Source organism: Antennarius striatus, chromosome 21, assembly GCF_040054535.1.
Source record: "Antennarius striatus isolate MH-2024 chromosome 21, ASM4005453v1, whole genome shotgun sequence".
Classification (NCBI taxonomy): domain Eukaryota; kingdom Metazoa; phylum Chordata; class Actinopteri; order Lophiiformes; family Antennariidae; genus Antennarius; species Antennarius striatus.
In genome coordinates, this window is record NC_090796.1 from 2,545,830 (window position 1) to 2,568,085 (window position 22,256).

Below are 22,256 nucleotides of genomic sequence, written 5' to 3' on the forward strand. Positions count from 1 at the left end.
GATTGTGTTGCGTTAGACGTGATCAAGGTTCAGGTGGGTTGGCTGCTGCCTACAGATGAATCTGCTTCCTAAATCCTTCACATTAAATATTCTGTTGTGAGTCTGAACATCCGACAGCGCAGCGTCACCGCCTGAGGGCCCAAAGCCAGGGGTCAGACTGAAGGCAGTTCGTTGTCATGTCACCAGCTTGTCGTGTGATCGTCGCATTTGGAAAGTGTTTCCGACGTAACACGGGTGTTAAAACTGTTCACATTTAGTTTGGAACTTTGTTCTACAGCTAATATAAAAAATAAATCCTTTCTTCACCTTCATCAGTATCTACACATGAAGAACAAAATACACTGAGAATCATAGGAGGAACTAAAGACAACTGATAAGTCAACGAGGACGTGTTGGTTTGTTGTACTTGTAGTCCTTGACTTTCTTTTGGACTACAGAAGGACCAGCATGTACGTGTGTGTGGGTTCACTTACATTGATCCTACCTCTTCCTTCCTCCATTGGAAAGAAGCTGTCCAGGTAAGACGAGATGTGTGAGATAATTCTGACTAACATTGTGACCCACTGGAACCATCTCTGCTGCAGCATTCTCACAAAGCGTTGAGTGGAAAATAATTTCCTGTGGAAATGTTGTATTCCCTGAAGTTACAGATCTAATAATAATAATAATAATAGAGCTGTAATTGTTAGCAGATGTGTTGTTAATGTCAATTTTCATATCAATTGGGAACACTTAATATAAGCTCTAAAGCCTGACATGACATCACAAACAGTACTGTATACGTCTGCATGTTTTATCAGATAATTAACATTATTATTTATTTCATATGATTTACACTCCAAAAGCTGTTTTTCTGATCCATTATTAAACTGCTAATAAATTAAAATTTTGGGGGACTTACTGGTTAAGGACTTACAAGTTACCATGGTAACTGAGTTTGAACTGTTTTGAATTTTTTGGATGGAAACAGTCAAGCTGAAATAAACCAGATTATCGAGATAAAGCCTGGTTTGTTCAGTAAACCTGTTTTAAGGAACAGACTCCTGGTTACTGACAAACTTCTGTTTTGAGGTCAAGGCTGTTAAAGTGGATTAAAGATGATCTTTTCTAGTAGTTTAGAAAAATTTTAAATAAAAAAAAAATCTTTTATACCAGAAAATGTTTTGCGTTATTTTTTGTACTATTTTTTTTAACTTTAGATTAATTTACTAAGACCCTGAAACGTGGCTGAAGGCGATAGAAAAAAACGATTATCATTTTTATTTTGGTCAAATTTTAATTTCCACCCTTTGCATAAAGTTTATTTGTGATTCCAATGCGGACCCTGTTTTCAGTCCCCCCCCCCTCCCCTTGCTTGCATCTCGTTTGTTTGTTATGTGGATTGATAAAAGTTCAGGGACGGATCTGAATCCAGAACCTCTCGTCAGAGTGTGAACCTCCTCTAGACAGCAGACACAAGTTAAAACACACAACTCCATCTCGTTTTCCACGGTACAGTTAACCTTTTAATGATTGTCAAGCAGATGCAGAACTTTATTTAAATATCAATAAAAAAGGATCAGGCATCCATCAAAAGAGGAACTGTCAGTGCTACGACTCGTTTTGGTACTTAAAGAACTCTCCGGCTCCCTGAGCCCACCTGGGTCACGTCCCTGAAACGTCTGGCGCCGTTTCCAAAATCCAGAGTGAGTTTGTGAGGATAAATGTGGGTTTGAAGACTTTACTGTGAAGTGGAGTCTAGAATAGCTCAAGAATATGAAAATCAATTTCATACAGTTAATATAACATGGAATATGTTTGAAATTCATTCACGGCGGCAGTAAACAAGTCAATATTCCAGAACCAGAATCCAGAGTTAACCTCAGAAGAGATTCAACTAAATCCAGACTGAAACTGAAAAATAAACCGATGATCGAGTTCAAAAAAAGTTTTTCTTTCATTCCGTCTCTGGTCTCATTTCATGGCTGTTTCAGAGTTTTTACAGACGCGTCTGACCAACGAGGACACGCCCGGCGCCATCGCTCGTATTCGATGAGGTCTTCTTCGATACGTCCTGATGTAGCGTCTCCTGACACGCACCAGACGTTCAGAGTTCAGTCCCTCATAATAATTCACCTACGGTTCATCTACCTTAAAATGTTTCGAACGAAACGACGCTGAAATGTTTAAAACGTGCCTCCCGTTCTTGGGAAAGCTGCTGACTCAGCAGATTGTCTTCACAGCACCCCTGAGGCGAGTTGTAAATGTTCCCGTCTCTACAAACACACCTGAACGCCTCCTCTCTGGAGGGCCACGAGGCGTTCAGGGCCCCTCGGAGCATCAGGACGGGCCTCCTGAGGAGCTCAAGAACTTTGGTTACAGTCAGATTTAAGTACAAAAACACGGAACTCGCTGCTTTTAAAAACCGCAGTTTCCCTGGTTACAGACGACAAGCAGCAGAACGTAGTTACCGCGGTAACGCTAGTTTACGTCGGAGTCAATAAGAAGTTAAAAAAAACAAACTATAAATATACTTATGGATGTTTCTATACATTTACATGTAACAGGTAAATAAATGGACCCTTGTTGCCTTTAGAAGATAACACACTACACACACACACACACACACACACACACACACACACACACACACACTACACACACACACACACACACACACACACACACACACACACACACACACACACACACACACATCTTGCAGCACATCTTGTTGCTCCAATAACATTCCCAGGTGTGTGTCCTCAGTCCTCAAATGTGCCCCTTGCTGATTGGTCCAGAGTGTGGCAGTGGGGCGTCGCCAGAGCCGGGGCTTCAGGACATCAGTCCAGCATGGCGTCCAATTGGTCGGCCAGGTCGTCAAACATGTTGCCGATGTCGTCCAGGATGTTTCCTGCTGCCTTCACGCTGCTGCTGCCACTGAGACACACACACACACACACACACACACACACACACACACACACACACACACACACACACACACAGCCGTGTTAAAGGTCCACCCCCGCAGCAGCAAGGAATTCACTCCAGTCCACTCACAACATTCGGGAACTCAAATTTGATTGAATTTAAAGTCAAACCCTACCGTATGTAACACACTCAGCCTTCTGGGATTTTAATAATAATAATAATAATAATAATAATAATAATAATAATAATAATAATAATAATAATAATAGTAATAATAATAATAATAATAATAATAATAATAATAAAAATAATAATCTACAAAAATTAACATTTTTCCCCCAAAAACTTGATGTATACAATCACACACTTACATTTTCTATATGAAAGAAAATCTGGATTTGTCCATAATAACATACAAATTTTTGAAACGGTTGTTGAGAAATCGGTCAGAAGATTCCATTAGATCTTATTTTCCAAAAAACTTTTTTTTTATGGCGATTATTTCACGGTCAGGTTTAAAGGGTTGTTAAATCTAATAACGTAATAACAGCTGATAACTTTCAAACAAAATTGGCTCTTTTTGAAATGTAAAAGGCAAATAATGTATTAAAAGTCCTGAATCAATAATGTAATAAGTTATTTCATAATTGGTCTGATAAAAAAAAGTCTAATCCTTAGCCAGAATTTATTGGGTACAGTATTTTTCGCACAATAAGATGCAGTGGATTGTAAGGCACCCCGTCAATAAATGACATATTCTAAATTATTTTCATACATAAGGCACACTGTCGGTTTTTGAGAACATTAAAGGCTTTTAGATGCGCCTTATAGTGCGGAAAATACTGTCATTGGTTCCAGGTGTTTAGCACGTTATCACCTCAACAAGGATTAAATTAGTAATCCCTTCCTTTTTGTTTCCTTCCTTTGTTTCCAGTCTTTCCTCTGCGACACACTCCATCCTCTACCAACTCCTGTTCTCTTGTTCTGTTTTTCAAACGCACTGACTTTCCTCGACCGTCAAACAGCGCCGTTGACCCGCGGGCCGGCCCCGTGGCGTCCTACCTGTCCACGCCGCTGCCCTGAGCCAGTTTGTTCTCCACCACTTTGAGCGCCGCCTCCAGAGACGTGCTGGTCTGCTCCAGTCTCTTCTGAGCCAGGACCTCCAGACAGGCGACGTCGCACTGGGGCGTCCCCGCGGCGCCTGTCTGAAGCGGGGGTGTGGATGTCTGGTGAACGGGAGGCGGAGTCAGCGAGGACGGAGCGACGAAGGCAACCCTCTGGACGACGGCGACCTTTGGTCCTGAAGGGAAGCGATAAAGATCTGTCACCCAGAGAGAGTTTGTTCTGTCGACGCGTCACATGATCGCCGGCGTTACCTGCTGACGGCCAAGGAGGACTGGAGTCTGTGGAGCAGGCAGCGTTGTGGACACCCTCTGACTTGGACCCCCCCACCTGTGTGTGTCTCACAGGTTTGGGGGTGCAGGTCTGTGGGCGTCTGGGGTCGCCCAGCTTTGGTGAGACGGTGTAAACTTGTACGTTTGTTAGCTTAGGAATGGCCGTTTGGACGCCGGGTGGGTTCTGGGGTACCCCCCGGGTTTGTTTGACGGGTACTGCGGGCTTGGGGCCTTTCCCCACGGACCCCCCCCTCTGGAATCCCCTCCCCGGCGACCGATCGTCGCTCTGCGTGACGTCATGTGTGCGTGAAGCGTCGGGCTGCGAGGGCGTCGGCTCCTCGGCAGCGGACGAGTCTTTGGGTTTGTGGCGGCGCTTCACCGTGTCCGACTCCGTCAGGTTGAACTCTGGGAGCTCCAGGCTGGTGGGGGCCTGTTCTGGACCTTCAGAATCCGCGTGGGGGGAGCCCGAGATCCTGGGTCGCTGCTTGATGGTGAGGTTTCCTTCTTCGGCGAAGGGGAGGCGGCGACAGCAGAGCTTCGGCGAGGCGGCGGGACTCCGTGAGAGTCTCCTCACCTCACCGTCTTCAGGCGCCCCCCCCAGGACTGACCCTCTCTGTCTGTCGAGCTCTTCTCCTGCTCTCTCACTTCCTGTCCTCCTTAAGCCCCCCAGCCCCCGACCAGGGAGGGGCTTGGAGTGCTGCAGGAGGACAACCGCGGGGGAACCGGGGCTGAACACGGGTGAAACCGGGACGCTGGTGGGGGGCATGTCGATCCTCCTGGAGGGGCTCCTGCCGCTGTCCCCCTCCAGCCGGGCGGCGATGCTCCTCACGCTGCCCCTGCTCATCGTCTCCACCCCCCCTTCGGCCTCCTGATGGGGGCTGCTGCTGCTGACTGAGCTCATCCTCTTGGGTGGCGGCGGCGGGGGCCCCCTCCGTCGGGATCGCACGGCGAACGAGTGGCTGCGGTTGACGTGGCGATGGGACCCGGCGGTGAGGGCGGGGCCGCCGCGCCCCGGTCGGCGCGACAGGGTGGCGTAGGAGGGGGGGGACGAGGCGCACGGGGGGGGAACGTCGTCGTCTTCGTCCGGCTCGCCGTCGGACAGGGCGTGGCGGGTCAGGCTCTGGGAGCGCTTCTTGTGGTGGTGGGGGTGGGTCTGTTTGGGGGGGGGTCCCAGCACAAGGGTGGCCCCAGGCAGAGGCTTGGACACCCCCACCGGAGTCCTGCTGGCCCCCTCCACATGGGCGTGGAGGTAACTGAAGCCTGGGGATGGAGACGACGGTGGGAGGTGCTGAGGCTGGTGGGGGCCGTTGAGGGGCTGGTTCTGTTTGGTCTTGGGGGGGAGGGCCGGGTAAGCAAAGCGAGGCATCTTGCTGGGGGTCAGCGGCGGCGTCAGCGGCGAGAAGGGCAGTTTGTTGGGGGTGGCGGAGCGACTCTGGTGCCCCCACGTCTCTGTGAGTCTCTGTCGGCTCCGCCCCCCAGGACTATTGCTTCCCCCGCCCCCCACGCCGACGCCGTACGCATCGGCGGCCCCCCCCCCCCAGCCTGCCCATCATGGCGCTCTGCAGCTCGGTGCTCAACTCGCAGTCCTGGAAGGAGAGGAGCGCTCTGGGGGTGCGGGGGGAGGGGCAACAGTTGTCAGACGGGGCGTCGGCGTGGGGGTGGGGGTGAGTCGGGGTGTGTTCGATGGCCACCAGCTCCAGGGCGGCGGGGGGTTTCCGTTGGAGGGTCCCGCCTCGGGTTCTGTCGCCGTGGTTACGAGAGCGATGCAGGTCACACAGCCGCTTCACCGCCAGCATCAGCTTCTTCTGATGGCCTGAGACACACACACACACACACACACACACACACACACACACACACACACACACACACACACACACACACACACACACACACACACACACACACACACACACACACACACACACACACAAAATTATTTGTGTTTCATCAAAATTCACAGAAAAAAATACTTGAAACATTTTAGTTCACATCTAATGAATCTAGAAAAAGTTTCAATTTCTGAATGAACTGAGAGCAAATAGAATTTTCTTAGGATGTTCTATTTTTTCTTATTGCTTTTGACGTGTCTTTGAATTAATTTGTTAGTCCGAGGAAACAACGACAGGATCAGGGGACTGTAATTGTCTACAATTCCTACAGAAGTCCATGTTTAACGCCGAACAGGTGTCTGTGGCGAGGAACCTCACCCAGCTTGGTGATGCCGATCTCCTGCAGGTCCTCCCAGGTGACGTCTCTGACGATGGTGATGGAGTCGTACCCGTTGTCACACAATCTCTTCTGGTACTGAGGTAATCCGATTACACTCAACCACTCCACCAGGTCGGACTGAGACGCAGCAGAAACAGAACCAGAGACGGTGAGACACAACCGTCTGGATAAAGTCATTCATTCATCCGTTACACTGCTCCATTGTGGGGAAAAAAATGAACGATAATTCAAATAAAGTGTTGTGATTGGATCCCTGCCTAAGAGAGAAGGTTATATATCTTTTTTAGAACATGTTTGAATGAGCCTTTCATTCTAGATCCACCAGCGGGACATCAGACGTGTTTTTTTCTCACAGGAATGTAGTCGGGCAGCCACTCAGGGATGTTCAGCCGGCCGATTTCCATCGAGATCTTCTTCCTGTGGCCCGGTTTGGTCACGCCGATGGCCGTCAGGTCCTGACGACGGAGACAAACGTCAGCAGCCGTGTGTTCACTCTGCTACGAGTGTTTATTCTACGTCTGACGAAACGGCCCATGTTGGGCTCCTGTCGCGCGACCAGTGTGAAGCCGTTAAACACTTCATTCAAGTCAGCGGGGACATCATCAGGACACCTCCCACCTGACCCTGTGTGAGGTGCATTCAGGCATGTGGGGGCCACCCCCACTACTGGGTCACGTTATGAGGTGCCTCTTTGAGTCGGTCTGTGAATTAAAGTGTAATACTTTGATTTTTGGTGTGATCATCAAAAATCAATGGCTTCCATTGACTGTTTAAGTCATTTTGTTCTCAGTAAAACACACGGCCCAGTGGTCCCCAACCCCTGGGCCGTGGACCGGTAGCGGTCCGTGGGTCAATCGGTACCGGGTCACCCAGAACGAATACAGAACTTAACATTATTTCATTATTTTTTTTATTTATCTGATTCCGAACAACTTTCTGTTTTAAATGACAGGATCCTCTCCTCCATATCTCGTCAAGACGCTTCCCTTGGTCACATGACTACCTTCTCGAAGGTAGTCATGTGACCGGCCGTTAACTTAGAATACGTTACCGCAAGAAAAACCAAGAGAAAAGAAACATCTGTGGTTTGTGATCGTCCACTGAAACCAGCTTGTTTTTTTCTTTTCCCTGGATGGTGACGTGGTGAAACTGCTGTTGTGACACACGGACCTCGGGGGTCATCCTGCTGATGGTGGGGACGTCGTATCCTGCGTTGATGAAGTTGGCCGTGTACTGCTCCAGCTGGAACTCACACAACCACTGGTAGATGGCCTCAGAGTCCTGCCACAGAGAAGGTGGTCTGCATCACACTCCCAGTCTACACACACACTCACACACACACACACACACACACACACACACACACACACACACACACACACACACACACACACACACACACACACACACACACACACACACACACACACACTCACCTTGCCCTCTAGAAGCTGTTGTGGTCTCATTAACCCTTTCTGAGTGCTGCCAACCTGCGGACTGGAACCACCTAGAAAACACACACCAACCCGTCACTCAGTGGCTCCAAGCTCCGCCCACCAGACTCCCCCATGGAGTCAAAGCTGAACGCGCCGCTGGTCGCTCCGGGTGACTGAAGGTGTGTTCTTTAGTGGATCTGAAAACCCCCTGGAGGCAGTCGTGACTCATCCTCCCATCAGTCACCACACGTTTCCACAGATCTGAGGAACACGCCTCTCCTCGCCGTTTCTCAATCGCCGGCTGTCGCCTCACTAAACCGTTCCTGACAGGATCCACCTCCGCTGTCACCGCGATGCTAACCTCTAGCTAGAACGACGGAATCTTGTCTGTTGCATCGTTCTAATGTTACTGATCAGAGAAAATACTTGAGGTTTCTGTGTCCACCTTAAACAAAATAAGAACTTCTCACAGGATTAGATACCACCTTAACCCAAACTGACCTAGAGTCAGTTGGAAGACAGAAGCCACGATTACACATCCATCCATTCATCCATCAATCCATTTTCATCCATCCATCCTCTCCTGATTGCTCCTCGTTTCTCTTCACATTTTCCAGCCTGAGGTCCACAGAGATCCTCCTCTTGAACTTTTTCCAGACGACAGCAGCTCGTCTTTCTCCATGATTGTTCTCTACTGTTCTTTTGTTACTTAACGGAGACACACACATACGTCCTTAGAAGTGTCTCAGGCACTGGGACGTGCGGATGAGTTACTGGTTTCTAAGCCTTTTATCTGTTGCTCCATCTCCCTTCCCTTCAGACTGACTGCAATAACAGCTCCGTCTGTGGAAACAACTGCACCACAGATATATTTGTGACAAGAGAAAAAGGGGTGATTTTCCCCCCAGATATGTCGTGTCAAAAAGTGCAGAGATCAAAACACAAGTTCAGAGCATCAGAAGGGGGATTGGAGCACAGCCTGCAGACATGATAAGACAGCGTCTGAATGAGAACTGAGATGATGTGAACAGGTAGAAGATTTAACTAAGCGCCTCAGCCTCATCTCATCTGCTTTTAATGGATGCAGAGGATAAAAGTCCTTCATAATGATACCAGAAACCTGCAGAAGAAGATGTAACCACAACTGACATCGCCTGCACACACAAATGATAAAATGGACAGTGAAATCATGAAATATGTAAATAAAAATACAATAAATGATTAATAAACAATCATTTTAATACTACTTAACTGTAGTTTTAACTTTATTCCTGAAAAAAAAACAAGGTCTCTTTTTCAGAGAGGAGCTAACCTGTGTTTCCATCTGTCTGTTTGATGAGCTCTGTGGCAGTAATGTAGAGATGTTCTCCTGTGTCACCAGCAGAGGGCGCCCGCTACATTGAAGAGGAATGGAATCAAATGAAATGAACAATGCACTGCAAATGATGGCCACCACAGCCGGGCTGAGATGATTGATGTGTTAAATCCAGTGATAATGTGAGAGGCAGAAAGCTGCCTGCGTACTGTAACGTCCAACAGGAAGTATTGATGTGGGACATATCAACTAAAGAGTGATCAGGGATGAAGGTGTTCATCCAGTAGTGAACCCCCTCCCTGCAGGTGGATGTGAACTTCTGTCTGAGTGGTTCTAACCCTGCCGGTGTCAGCGTGGTGCCGCGTCCCGTTCTGCTTGTGAGCACTCTCTGAGCTCTGGCCGCTGCCGGCGCTGCGGGTGCTGCCCACACTGCCAGCGCTGCAGATGCTGTTTCTGTCACCTGAGTGAGAGATTATACACACACACACACACACACATATATATATATGTAAAAAAAAATTAAAAAAAACAGGATGAGAAAACAAAGACAGAGATGGCAATGTAACATGAGACGCAAAGGAGCATCTGAAAGTAATGAAACCAGGAGAGAAAGCGAGTGTGTGTAAGGTGTGATTTTGTAGGAATGTGGTCTGAGCGGACGGCAAAAACAATTAATTAGCAAGTCCTGTTAGAGGACGTCTGTCCTCTAACAAAGACATTTAGGATACGTGCAAAACTTTCACAAGAACTTCTGATAGGAGCCTCGTGTCTTTGTATTAGTCCAGAGCTGAACAACACTTCAGGTTCAATATTAGGAGGAGGAAGAAATAGTTCCTAAAAGGTCTTTAGTGATTGTTCTTCAACGGCTACGTGAACATAGAACACAGAACACGGTGGTAGATCCATAAGTAAGCATCGATGACTAGAGAGGAAAAAAATACAGTTTGCAATTTTAGGGGATGGTGCAAATGTATTTTATGTTTATTATCAGGTACTACATGCAAACTGAGACGCTTTAATGCAAATAAAGAAACGAGAAAAAACATTTGATGCTAATCATGATTAGCAGCTCGAGCTAATCCGGACATGAGACCCAGATCCTATCAGAATCTAATAAACAAAAGGAATCACAATAGTGATTCCTGGGATTTGTCAAATTATCAAATTATTTCATCAGAACGTTGGTAATTTCAGAATTGATGAAGGATTTACAGACTTTATCTTACGTTAACTACTATTATTATTATTCACTGCTGGATGAAACGACTTGATAAAATAATTGTTTTTGGTTTGCAGGCTTTCAGGATGGAGGAGTGAAAGCTGTACACAAACAAACAGGAAAAAATGCTTACACAGCAGTCGGGGGTACCGCAGTTAGAGAAAAGCTTGTGATCCCTTCCATCATGTCCAAACACGTACAGACGGGGGGAGTGGATTATTGGGGACGCGGCCGGCAGTGGGGGTGCGTGGGATTTGTAGGGTAGCAGGGAGAGGTCACATCTCAGGGACTTAAAGGGATAAAGATGAGGACTTCTCCTTAAAAAGGCGGTGTAGCAGTGTGGAGGGGAGGAGATCTGGTCTACAGGTTCACACACAGCAGAACAGGTGGGGGGGGGGCAGGACCGTCCTTACCAGAGGGAGAGCTCCTGAGAACCCAAACGTCTTGCGTGGGGCTAGTAGGACTAGCTGGGGTTGACAGTTTACTGCCAGGTAGAGCTGCTAACAAACACACACACACACGCTTCAGACACACACACTGTACAAGCCTCACGCTGTGGCTGGGACCTGAGGACCAGAGGACGGGCCGCTGTGAGGGAGCGGGGTGCGGCGTGGGACAGAAACGCGACATTCGACGGCAGGTTTGGAGTGAAAGCACAAACCTCTGGCATCAGACGTGGAGCCCCCCACCCCAGCACTCCCACCCCACCTAAATAAGAGCAAGACCCCACGCACTGAAAGAGGAAAACACCGTCAACAACGCAGCTCCGTCTTTGTGGTTATTTTAATGTTTCTGATCTGTGGCTCTTTCGTTCATGCTTTTATTTTTTAATCTCTTCTAACTTTTTGTTTGATTGACTTTCCAGAAAAAAAAAGAACAAAAGAAAAAGCCTTTCAACCACTTCAAACAGACTAAACAGAGCGTGAACGTGTCACAAGTGGTAAATACACACAAAACATGAAAGGAAGTGAGGAAGCGTGCACGTCTGCGTGTACCTGTGAGGTCAGAGCCATGCGTGTGTGAGTTGTTGGTGTGAGGGGCGGAGCCAAAGCTTGAGGGTGGACACCTGGATGCAAAGTGCTGTCGCTGGTGAGGTATGGAGGCTTGGCGAAAGAGAGTGCCCCCTAGTGATTGGGAGACAGGTTTGGATCGCATGCATGAGTGAAAGAGCTTTACATGCATGAATGTGAAAACACACAAGACGAACACAAAGACGTGTGGTGAGAACATGGTGTGTGTTAGTGTGTGTTGTTCTTCACTGACGATGTGGAACAATAGCTTAAAAGGGCAAACTGACAGTAAAGCCCCTGTGGAGTTACATAAGAGGCTGCTGGAGAGGAGCGGAAGATCACCAGTGACGTTGACACACACACACACACACACACAATCAGACACACACGCAGACATTCACACACACACACACACGGATCCAAGTGCAGACTGTAAAGGCTTAAGCAATGAGCTGACACTTTGCAATCTGGCTACAGTAATCCTATTAATGTGTGTCTGTGTGTGTCTGCATTTGTTTGAGTGTGTTTGTTGTGCCTGGCTGGTTGTGGATCTTCAAATAAAGTGTCTCAGTGTGTGTGTGTGTGTGTGTGTATGCTGTCTGAATGTTACTGTCTTACAGTTGCCAAACAAAGAAACCGTGTTTGTTTTATTCCCAGGGTTTACATCAGACAGTTCACGACCGCTGACCGCTTCACTGATCCTGATCACTAACAAGTGTTGGGATTTAACATACTCTATATTCTCAGTCGTGATGAACATCGCCCTGCCTTAGATGAGCATATTATCACCACCACACTGCAGTTTATATCTGGCGAAAGCACAAGTCTACCACAGTTGTAGAACTCCCATCTCCCACCATCTGCACAGCTGAAAACAGAAGACACATTCTCTACAAACGGTGGTCACATGACCACGTCAACAGACTTTATGAAATATCTGAATTTTACAAAAGGTCTGTGCTCACATCACAATGTCTTGGAAACGACAGCTCCACAAAAACGGTTGAAATCGCTGCGGTGTGCGTGTCAGGAAGTAGCTGGAGGTGCAACTTTACGGAATCGGCACCACAGAATGAGGTCATAGTCGTGGAGCGGTGAATCCGCACTGGATGAGACAATCTGACACTGTTCTGTCGGAACCACAACACACGTGTGAAGCCGGGCTGTCTAGTCTTTTCACTGCCAACCTTTTTTCAGGTCGAAAAAGCACTGATGTGATGTAAAGAAACGACCAAACCACAACAAAAGTTCACCGCTCCAGTTTAAACCTTTGTCACGTAAACAGTTCTTAATGAAACTCATCATGAGCTACAGAAAAAGACCATGTTCCTCGTTTCACTACCTGCTCGTCTGCTGAGGACCTCCACCACCGAAGGGGGGAAGAATCCCACCCGGTCCGTCCCTTGTTGGGTGTCGTGGATGTGACCTTTCCAGCGGCCGTCCGTGTGCTGCTCCAGGACCTGTAAGCGACACATCATGGACAAGTTTCACTGGAAACATTCATAGAAATGTGAAAATGTGAAAACTACAAAAAAATGAGCAGGAAGTGAAGAATGACTTCTGATTATTAGTGAAAAAAACCCTGGACTGTTGAGTTTGTGTCCAAACATGTTCCTTTAACTCTTCATCAGCTCTGTGTCTGCATGTCAGGACGCCTTCAGGTGTTTTTAAGAACAGGATGAGGAACCAATGAGCTGTAAACACACAGCTCATTGTGTGTTTACAGCTCACCTCTGCCACCTGACGTTAATATCACACAACAACTTACATACTGGAGTGCAGGACGGCATAATATACAGTATCCTCCGAAAGAACGGTGGATATGTGAAGAAGAAGAAGCTGTAAAAAAAGAACACTTTCAAAAACCTGATTTTACATGATGTCAGGGTGTGGTGTGAGCAACTTTTACCTGGAATTAAGTCAGTGTATGCTCACAGCCATTATAGTTGATTAACCAAGAATCCCGAAGCAGTGCTAACGACGCTCAATTTAATACAGTACTACCTCGAGATACGAGCTGCTAGACTGACCTCCATTAAAAACATGCAGCAGTGTCATCAGATCAGAACCAGCAGAAATCAGTAGGACTTAGGGACACCCGTCGCTGTCCAGAAAAGGTCAGAAAAAGAAGGTATGGTCAAAAACCATACCTTCAATGTGGAAAAAAGGTCAGGTTAACCCTAGCCCTAACCCTTGCCCTGACCCCTAACCCTCGCCCTAACCCCTTACCCCAGCCCTAAACCTAACCTTAGCCCTAACCCCTTACCCTAGCCCTGACCCTAACCACTAACCCTAAACCTAGCCGTAGCACTAGCCCTAACCCCTAACCCTAGCCCTAACCCTGACCCTAGCCCTAACCCTAGCCATAACCCTAGCCATAACCCTAGCCCTGACCCCTAACCCTAGCCCTAACCCCTTACCCCAGCCCTAAACCTAACCTTAGCCCTAACCCCTTACCCTAGCCCTGACCCTAACCCCTAACCCTAAACCTAGCCGTAGCACTAGCCCTAACCCCTAACCCTAGCCCTAACCCTGACCCTAGCCATAACCCTAACCCTAGTCCTAACCCTAGCCATAACCCTAGCCCTAACCCTAACCCTAGTCCTAACCCTAGCCATAACCCTAGCCCTAACCCTAGCCCTAAACCTAGTCCTAGCCCTAACCTTAGCCCTGACCCTAACAGTAGCCCTAACCCTAAACCTAACCCTAGCCCTAACTCTAGCCCAAACCCTAGCCCTAAGCCCTAACCCTAATCCTAGCCCTAATGGCAGCAGGTGATCTGGACTGAGGAGTCAGAATTTAAAAATGTGGCTGCAGCTGAATGAAGTTTGTAACAGTTGGAAACCACACCCTTTTCTAGCCAGCTGGTTTCACGACAATCAAAATTAAGTCTTAATCTCATAAATAAGACACGCAATGCAGGAAGACGTTAACACACAACATTGCTGCATGTGAACAAACAATGTGTGTGGGAATGAGATCTGAGAGTCTATAAAGACGGAGTGACAGCGGCATGTTTGAGCCCCCTTCACTGTGGTTGGCCTCCATCTCAGGCTGCACTTCCTATTCTGACACATCTCACACAAAATCTGCTCACACTTCACTCCCAAAAGTTCATCCATACCCCGTGTTTCCCCTCATGAGTGAATGCACAGCACCGATATATAAACTGGAGTTCATGAAAGGAAATTGTGGAGTAAGTTTCCCACCGCTGGCAGACAAATGGAGATCCAGAGGAAGGATCACAAGAGTACTCTGTCAACAAATCCACTAATATTTAATGTTAACCAATTTGATCGATTATTGTATGTTAGATTATATATTAGATTCTTAAAATCCTTGACACACTTGAAGCATTAGTTATTGTGTTCATGGATTGGACCTGAACCATTTTTATTCAGTTACAGCTCATTATGGGAGCAGAAAACAGACTTATGCTTCTGCTACTGCCAGGATTTAGAACGTTGTGTTCATCATCAGCAGTTTATCATCAGAAGTATGGTTATCAGTCACGGAGGATCTGGATCTATTTGTGTAGATACCACTTTGTACCTTTCACAGATTCAAGAAATCCACTGTCAATTTAAATTTTTTGGATCTGTGTTAAGACTCTTACCTGATTAAACTGTATATGATGGAGGAACATCATGAGTTGTCCCTTGCTCTTATTTTTTAATGATTATTCACGCAACGTTGTGAAGTGTATTCAACTATACTGTATTGGGCCGGCTGTAGCTCACGTGGTTTATTAAGATCGACGCCTCAGAAGGTGATTGGTTCGGGCCTCAGTTCTCCCAGTCCAGACACACACAAGCATGATACTGAACCTCAGCTTGTTTTCACCACACTGAACTTTGTACTGTATATTTATATGTGATAGTATTCAATATGATCGTATGTGGAGTAACCCCTCCCCCCCAACCCTTGTTGGCAGAGATCAATACTTGTTAGTACATGTCATTTCTGATACATGAGGGGTAAATTCAGCACCACAGTTGAGCTAATAATCACCAGAACTGTTTATATGTGTTTACTATGTGTGTGTGTGTGTATCAGCTATTAAAGACACTAATACCATGATGAGATCTCCAGCCCGGAGGTTAAGAGCAGTCGGGTCGTGGAGGTTCCAGTAGTCTTTCACGGCTCTGACGTGGAGGGAGCTCGATGCGTCTGAAGGGACAACAAAAACACGTCATCAGGAGGCACACATGATTATGAACTCCTCCAAAATCTAATCAGACTTCTTAAAAACCTGTCAATCATAGCTTCTAAATGTAACTTCCACTGAGACACGAACCTCTTAGCAGCTGTTTGATTTCCCTGCTGGCTGTGGAGGTGGTGAACTGGTTGACGATGTCCAAAGCTGTCTGGTTGTACGTGTTGCGTAAGTTCACATTGATGCCCGCCTAGACACCCACACACACACACACACGTTAAAAACAAACCTTCCCTCAGACGATTCCCTACTTTATGAAAGAGTAACAACGGTCTTCCAGTGTGTGACACAGTTTTATGGTCCTTCTAGCTAAACCTTTAACTCGAAACATCAGTTTCAGCCTTCATATTCTCATCTTTTGTCTTCATTTACATCAATCAGCAGCTTCACAACTTCAGTTTTGCCGTAGAGGGAAGCCTCGTGCAGAGAAGTCCCAGCTTTAGTGGCTCTGTTGATGTCAATTCCAGCTTTGAGCAGCAACCTGGGGACAAAAAAAAGAAGAAGAAACATTCATGTAAAACTCCAGGCAACAATCAGAAACAATCGTCCATTCATCTGCTACAGACATCTGCAACATCTCATTAAGTCATGCACCCCCACCCCCCCAACTCATCCACCCACACAAGCTGACGAACATGTCTCTAGTTGCATAGGAATGCTGACTGCATTATATGCAGAGAGCGGCGCAGGAAACACTAAAACGCTGCTGCAGGACATCGAGTCAATTAAGGGCAAACAAATGCAGGATGGGAAAAATGTGTCGATAAAAACACTCGGATGTACAATTAAAATAATGACAGCATCTGAAAAAGTCAGGTAGGCCAATATTTCAATATCAAACAGGATGACGGCAGACTGATGAGGTAGTAAAATGTGCCCACTGTTATGCGTGGTTGTGCTGTTCATCACAACAAAACCACATTGTGTTATGAATTCACACCTCCAGGTGTTTTGGGACACTTTGAGTTTGTCCAGATTGATTCAACCAAATCAGCCACGGGGGGAGGGGGGTGTTTTGACGGTCTTGGGTGATGATTGTTTAAATGAGGCTCCTAAGAGTGTGTTTTCACTCTAAACTTCATTTATTGGTCATTTAGAACTCACACCTCACAAACTGGATCAATCAGAATCAAATGCTGATTCTCCACATAAAAAAAAAAGCTCACAAACCGTCAGATAGTGAAAGTGTTTGGAATAAATACATAAATCAAACTCCATTATGGTGAGTATTTACTTCTTTATGTCTACTGTCAAAATTCAAGGCTAAGTCTTCTTGATTCTGAATTATATGTCCTTTCTGTATTTGTAGTCGTCATCTTTGCCTCAGCTTTTACAGATTACAACGCACCAATTTAAAACTTTATAACCCTCAATAAAATAATTCTACATATATAATACAATAAGCCACACACAAAATAAAAAACTGGTACAAATATAAAGACAAATAACAAAAAAACAGTAACGGAGACATCAACGGTTGAAACTATGACAATCAAAGATCATTATGCCACTGGGGGCTGGGTGTAAAAGCCTTACATTGTGTGAAAGCAGAATAAATCTGTGTGCCTTTTGACACGAAAAGAGCATAGACAAAATGTTCTTCAGCATTTTGTGGGTTTACAGTTTCCAGTAGTCGCTCCATTCGTCGTGACTGACTCGTTTTTATTTTGAAATCACGGACTAGTGCCGTGAATTGATAATTCTCAAAGCTTTGTTGATTCTATCAACAATTTTATAATGGTGTTTTTTTATTTGCTCTCTGATCTAATAATTCCACAGGAAGTCGACCACCCCAGTCGGGTTATTACAGGCATTAGAAATATTAATCCACAATGTGTGATGAGCAAAGAAACAAAAAGCAAACATGTTGTAACTAGAATCTTCTTCCTTTGCTCTGCAGCAACATGTTTACTCATTCTGTGAAACCGTCACACATTTAGTTTTATCCATCTCTGTCCTACAGACAGGACGCTGCTTCACTCTCATTAGAAATGATTCCAGTCAAAAAAACCACTTCAGAACAAAGAAATCATGTTTTACATTTATTATTAACTCTTCCCAAAGTGCATTAATATATGCAACACAGAATCAGTAACATAAACCTTTATGCCCTCGTATTTTAATCTGTTGGTCGTCTAGTTGCAAATGCTGCGGTTTAACCACAGCCAGAAAGCTTCTCCTGCCTGAAAAATGTGAGAATTAGAAGACGTCTGCTGTGTAAGTAAGACAGTCTTTGAAGAGACAAATCCCTCGGTGGAAGATCACAGCCAACGTTGTGCTGACTCAGCTCTGAGTCAACTGCTGTGTTAATGTTTTCTTTTCATACATACGTATATTTCTGTTTGTATTTTAAAAGTACGTTCTCTCTTCCATGCCAGTTATTAGGATCAGGAACTGAATAGACTACGTACTCACTATTCCAAGTCCTCTCATCTCACTAATTCTTTATTTCTTGTTCTTGGAGGTGCACATAAGAATGATACATTTTTTCTTTAAAATAAATTATCAAACGTTTTAAAAAGATCTCAAGAGATAAAATGAAAGAATTAATGATTTCAAATAACAGAAGAGAAAATCAGAAATAATATCAAAAGGAAAACCTGACTTGTAGTCAATCATTTGCTTGGATTAAGATGCAAATGATTTAGTAAGCATCTCCTTACTAAAAAGATCTCCTGAATCGGATGTTGGGAGTCGGGCTTGTCCATTAAGAAAGTGGCCTTACGGGTATTGTAAGCAGGTCAGATAAGGGAACACAGGTTTTGTAGTCTCTTTTGTGGTCTCTGCTAATTTATGTTTGTTTGTTTATGGCTGCAGCTGCATGAGAGCGATGAGGAAACCTTCTTCCTCTTCAAACCGTTATCACTTTGTGCCACTGAGGATTAAAGCTGTCCATTAACCGATGAAGTTCCTGTTCTTTGCCTCATTGAGGATCTGTCTGAATGAAGAGAATAGCTATTAAGAAGCTGGAGGAAAAACACACAACTCTGTCATTAGTCATTCAACTTCAAATGTCAACCTCTGCAGCTGCAGCAGACAAAGAAACTCTGAAGGACTTGACGTCAGTTCACGACGAGCAGACAGGCGTGATCACCTGAGCTTTTGTTTGATGTTGGCACCAGGTGACCTTCTGCATTCACCTTTGTTTTCATCTTCATTCACAGAGTTCTCATGTTGTTAGTGCGTGATGCAACCATTCAAGTAGTAAATGAAGTGATCCGTGTCTGTGTTGTTGTGATTGTGCTCATTCATATGCATAACATATGCATATGAATCACTGACAACAGCTTAAAGTCTCAAAAATTAGGATATCTCGGAAAACTTAATTGTTTTCCTTGAATTTAATTCAAAGAATGTAACTTTCCTGTTTTAGATGGAATTACAAATGGACTGATTTTTCTGTTATTTTAATAATTATGGCTTACAGGTGTCACGTGTTACGCTGGAGTCTATCCCAGCTGACTATGAGCGACTGGGGTGCACCCCGGACCAGTCGCCAGTTCATCACAGAAAGTAAATAAAAATCAAAACAAAGCCCGTCCACACAGCCCCTGTTTTACCACGGCGCTGCATCTTGACATGTAATCAAACAGCTATTGTGGCTCTAGTTAAAATAGAATTTGCTGAAAAAAACAATGAATGATCCACAGTAGATTTCATTACTTTATCAGAGCTCACATCCACACTCCTCCATGATGGACTCTTACTTGATGATGTCTTTGTGTCCATTCCTGGCTGCCAAGTGGAGAGGCGTGGTGGACGGACAGTCCAGGCTGTCGCGCCCCCCCTCCCCTTCTAATAGCGCTGTCACCATGTTACTGTTCAACAACAGCTGAGCCACCTGAGGAGACATCACACACAGATCTATGGTGAAGAGAGGAAGAAGTGTGACAACAATGACAGCATTAACAACACTAAGTATTTACTTACTGAATGTCCCCTTGGGAAATGATGTTGTCTTTATCGATCTACTTTGACATGCAGAAAATTTAAAGTATTTGAGTCTATGTGTTAAAAGCAGTCTGCTCAAAAAATAAAAACACTTGAATCACACACAGAGTTAGTCTTGGGACTGAATTTCATTAAATCTCACACCAACTCAGTGGAGTGTATGGACAGTGTGTGTCTGTATGGACATGTTCCTGATGGGTAGGTGGATGGCGTCCTGGGACATCGTCTCCCAGAGTTGGATCAGGACTCAGCGAGCTCTTTGACAATCTGTGGCAGTACTAGTATAACACACATAGCGATCTACATACACTATAGAATATATAGGCTGTTTGGCTACACAGGAGTTTTCCTAAGATCCCACAGCCAAAACAACTCAAATCCTTCTATTCTTTAACAGCTAAAATACAAACTCAGACCAGATGATAGCATATTTAACAGGCTTCTAATTATGAATTAATTCTGTACCAACAATAACAGAGAAAAAATAAAAGTCACTGATAGATGCCTTTAACATTACAGAAGTTCAGTTTGGATTACAGAATGCTATGATATTTTCATCAAGGTTTGCATTTATTTTTTAAAAATTGGGAGAATTGGGGAAACTATGTAAAATATACTCCAGCACATCCCAAAGATTCTCAGTTGGATTCATATTGGAAATCAGTGGCAGACATACCCTGTGCAAAAAAAATATGAAGCACGCTTTTACAATTTTGACTCAGCAGCATTGTCATCTTGATATATGCTGGTGCCATCAGGGGAAAAAATCTCCATTAATGGATAAAACTGGTCAATCTGAATATTTAATTAGTCAGCTGATCTCATTTTGGTTATATATCATCACTGAACCTGCAGCCAATGACGTTTTTGAACAGGGTGGGGCTGGCGGACGGTCTGGAGGAGCTCGTCAGTGAAAATCAGGCTTCTAACCATTGAATTTAGCATCATGACAACTGATCCAGTTACGGACAGAGGATGGGGAATCGAAGGAAGATGGAGAAGTTGCAGCAGCTTATGATACAAGAAATTTTGCGTATATCAGAGGTCAACCCCGAACGAATACGGTGTCACTCTGAGCGAAGCGTCTTGTGATCGGTCAAGAACAAAAAGAAAACAATGATAAATGTCCAGAGATCAATTAATAAAAAACACTTGGCAGCCAATGAATTAAATAAATAACATCAACGTATATAATTTTAGACACATATAGACAAACAGATAGATTCAAATCCCAGAGGAAATTGTGTAAAAAAGGTGGATAATACTTGATGTTGCTCAGTATCCATAGATATAGTGCTTACATGCATGCATAGATGAAAAGTACATCATTTATTTATATACCTTCAGTCTGCCAAACTCACAAGCCAGGTCTAGAGGGGTCTTCTTGGCCTTGTTCATCAGGCAGGGGTTGGACTGGTGCTGCAGCAACATCTCAGACTGAGAGAAAAGGTTCAGAGTCACACAGTCATCCCAACACTTTAGGACATCTGCTGGTGTTTAGTCTTTACACAGAGGAGAGCAGCATGCGGTAGCCGTGACGAGGTCTCTGTTTAGTTTAGTGTTTGTTTTTCGGTTTGATGTGTTTTCTATGAGAAGCTGAGGTGTGTGAGAGACCATGACAAATGTTTCTGTGCATTCAGACACGATTCCAACAGGTGAAGATCAGTGGAAGGAATGTGAACGTTCACCACCTCTGGACGCGTTTAAAAGAATGTGTCATGAAAATACTGCTATTGTTGTTGGACGATATTCACCGACACATATTAGGGGTAGATTTCAGTGAGACAGGAGGACTTGATTACTTGCCTTTGGCTGCTGAAGTATCCGTATGTGTGTGTGTGTGTGTGTGTGTGTCTGTGTGTGTGTGTTCACACTCACCACCTCAAAGTGTCCATACTGAGCAGAGAGATGTAACGGGATCTGTCCATCGTGGGAGAAGGAGTTGATTGACGCTCCAGCTCTCAGTAACATTAAGACGGAGTCTGTTTTTCCCTGCCACGCTGCGTAGTGGAGGGGACGCATGCCTGGAGACGAGGAGGAAACACTACTTGTGTATTGAAGAGACACGACTGATTTTACATGTCAAATTCTATTTATTAGTGACGGGGAGGACTGTGTAGTATCTTCTGTGATTCTGACTAAGAATATACAACTTAAAGAATATAACTCTGATCAATAAAGACAAAGGGTTATCTCAACAGTCTTTAAAGTATTAACAGAAGTGCCTCCAATGTACTCCAAATGGACTAGTTCTTCTATCTTTTTAGTGAATCCAGAGTAATCCATGGCATGTTAGACGATGCACTGCACAGTCCCACCTGCGCATACCATTAAGTATACGTGAGACACTGAATTTCAAACTGACAAGCTGGTGGAGCACCAAAAGACAAATTCAGCTTCCCAAACAGCCCTCAAGATACCCACAGCTGACCCCAGAGGCATTTCACACTCTGTTTTGAGCGTGGCAGGCCTCTGGTCGCCGCTGCTGAAACCGGCGTACAAATTGTGCTACACTGGAACTGTTCCGCTTAAAGTCGGAAGATATTTGCTGTGGCAGTTCTATCACTGCA

At 45.2% G+C, this 22,256-nt stretch overlaps 1 protein-coding gene across 1 annotated transcript in view; it reads right to left on the reverse strand.

The window, feature by feature from the left end:
* Positions 1 to 1,482: 1,482 nt before the first annotated feature.
* Positions 1,483 to 22,256, reverse strand: part of LOC137588378 (caskin-2-like) — a 53,513-nt gene continuing 32,739 nt past the window's right edge. The window contains 20 exon segments of the mRNA XM_068305434.1: positions 1,483 to 2,919; positions 3,976 to 4,213; positions 4,290 to 5,840; positions 5,843 to 5,849; positions 5,852 to 6,120; positions 6,518 to 6,656; positions 6,893 to 6,994; positions 7,710 to 7,820; positions 7,976 to 8,046; positions 9,288 to 9,369; positions 9,629 to 9,750; positions 10,923 to 11,009; positions 11,505 to 11,633; positions 12,862 to 12,979; positions 15,595 to 15,689; positions 15,817 to 15,925; positions 16,108 to 16,216; positions 19,443 to 19,576; positions 21,028 to 21,123; positions 21,565 to 21,710. Coding sequence (XP_068161535.1) covers positions 2,823 to 2,919; positions 3,976 to 4,213; positions 4,290 to 5,840; positions 5,843 to 5,849; positions 5,852 to 6,120; positions 6,518 to 6,656; positions 6,893 to 6,994; positions 7,710 to 7,820; positions 7,976 to 8,046; positions 9,288 to 9,369; positions 9,629 to 9,750; positions 10,923 to 11,009; positions 11,505 to 11,633; positions 12,862 to 12,979; positions 15,595 to 15,689; positions 15,817 to 15,925; positions 16,108 to 16,216; positions 19,443 to 19,576; positions 21,028 to 21,123; positions 21,565 to 21,710 — 3,812 coding nt within the window. The 3' untranslated portion in view covers positions 1,483 to 2,822.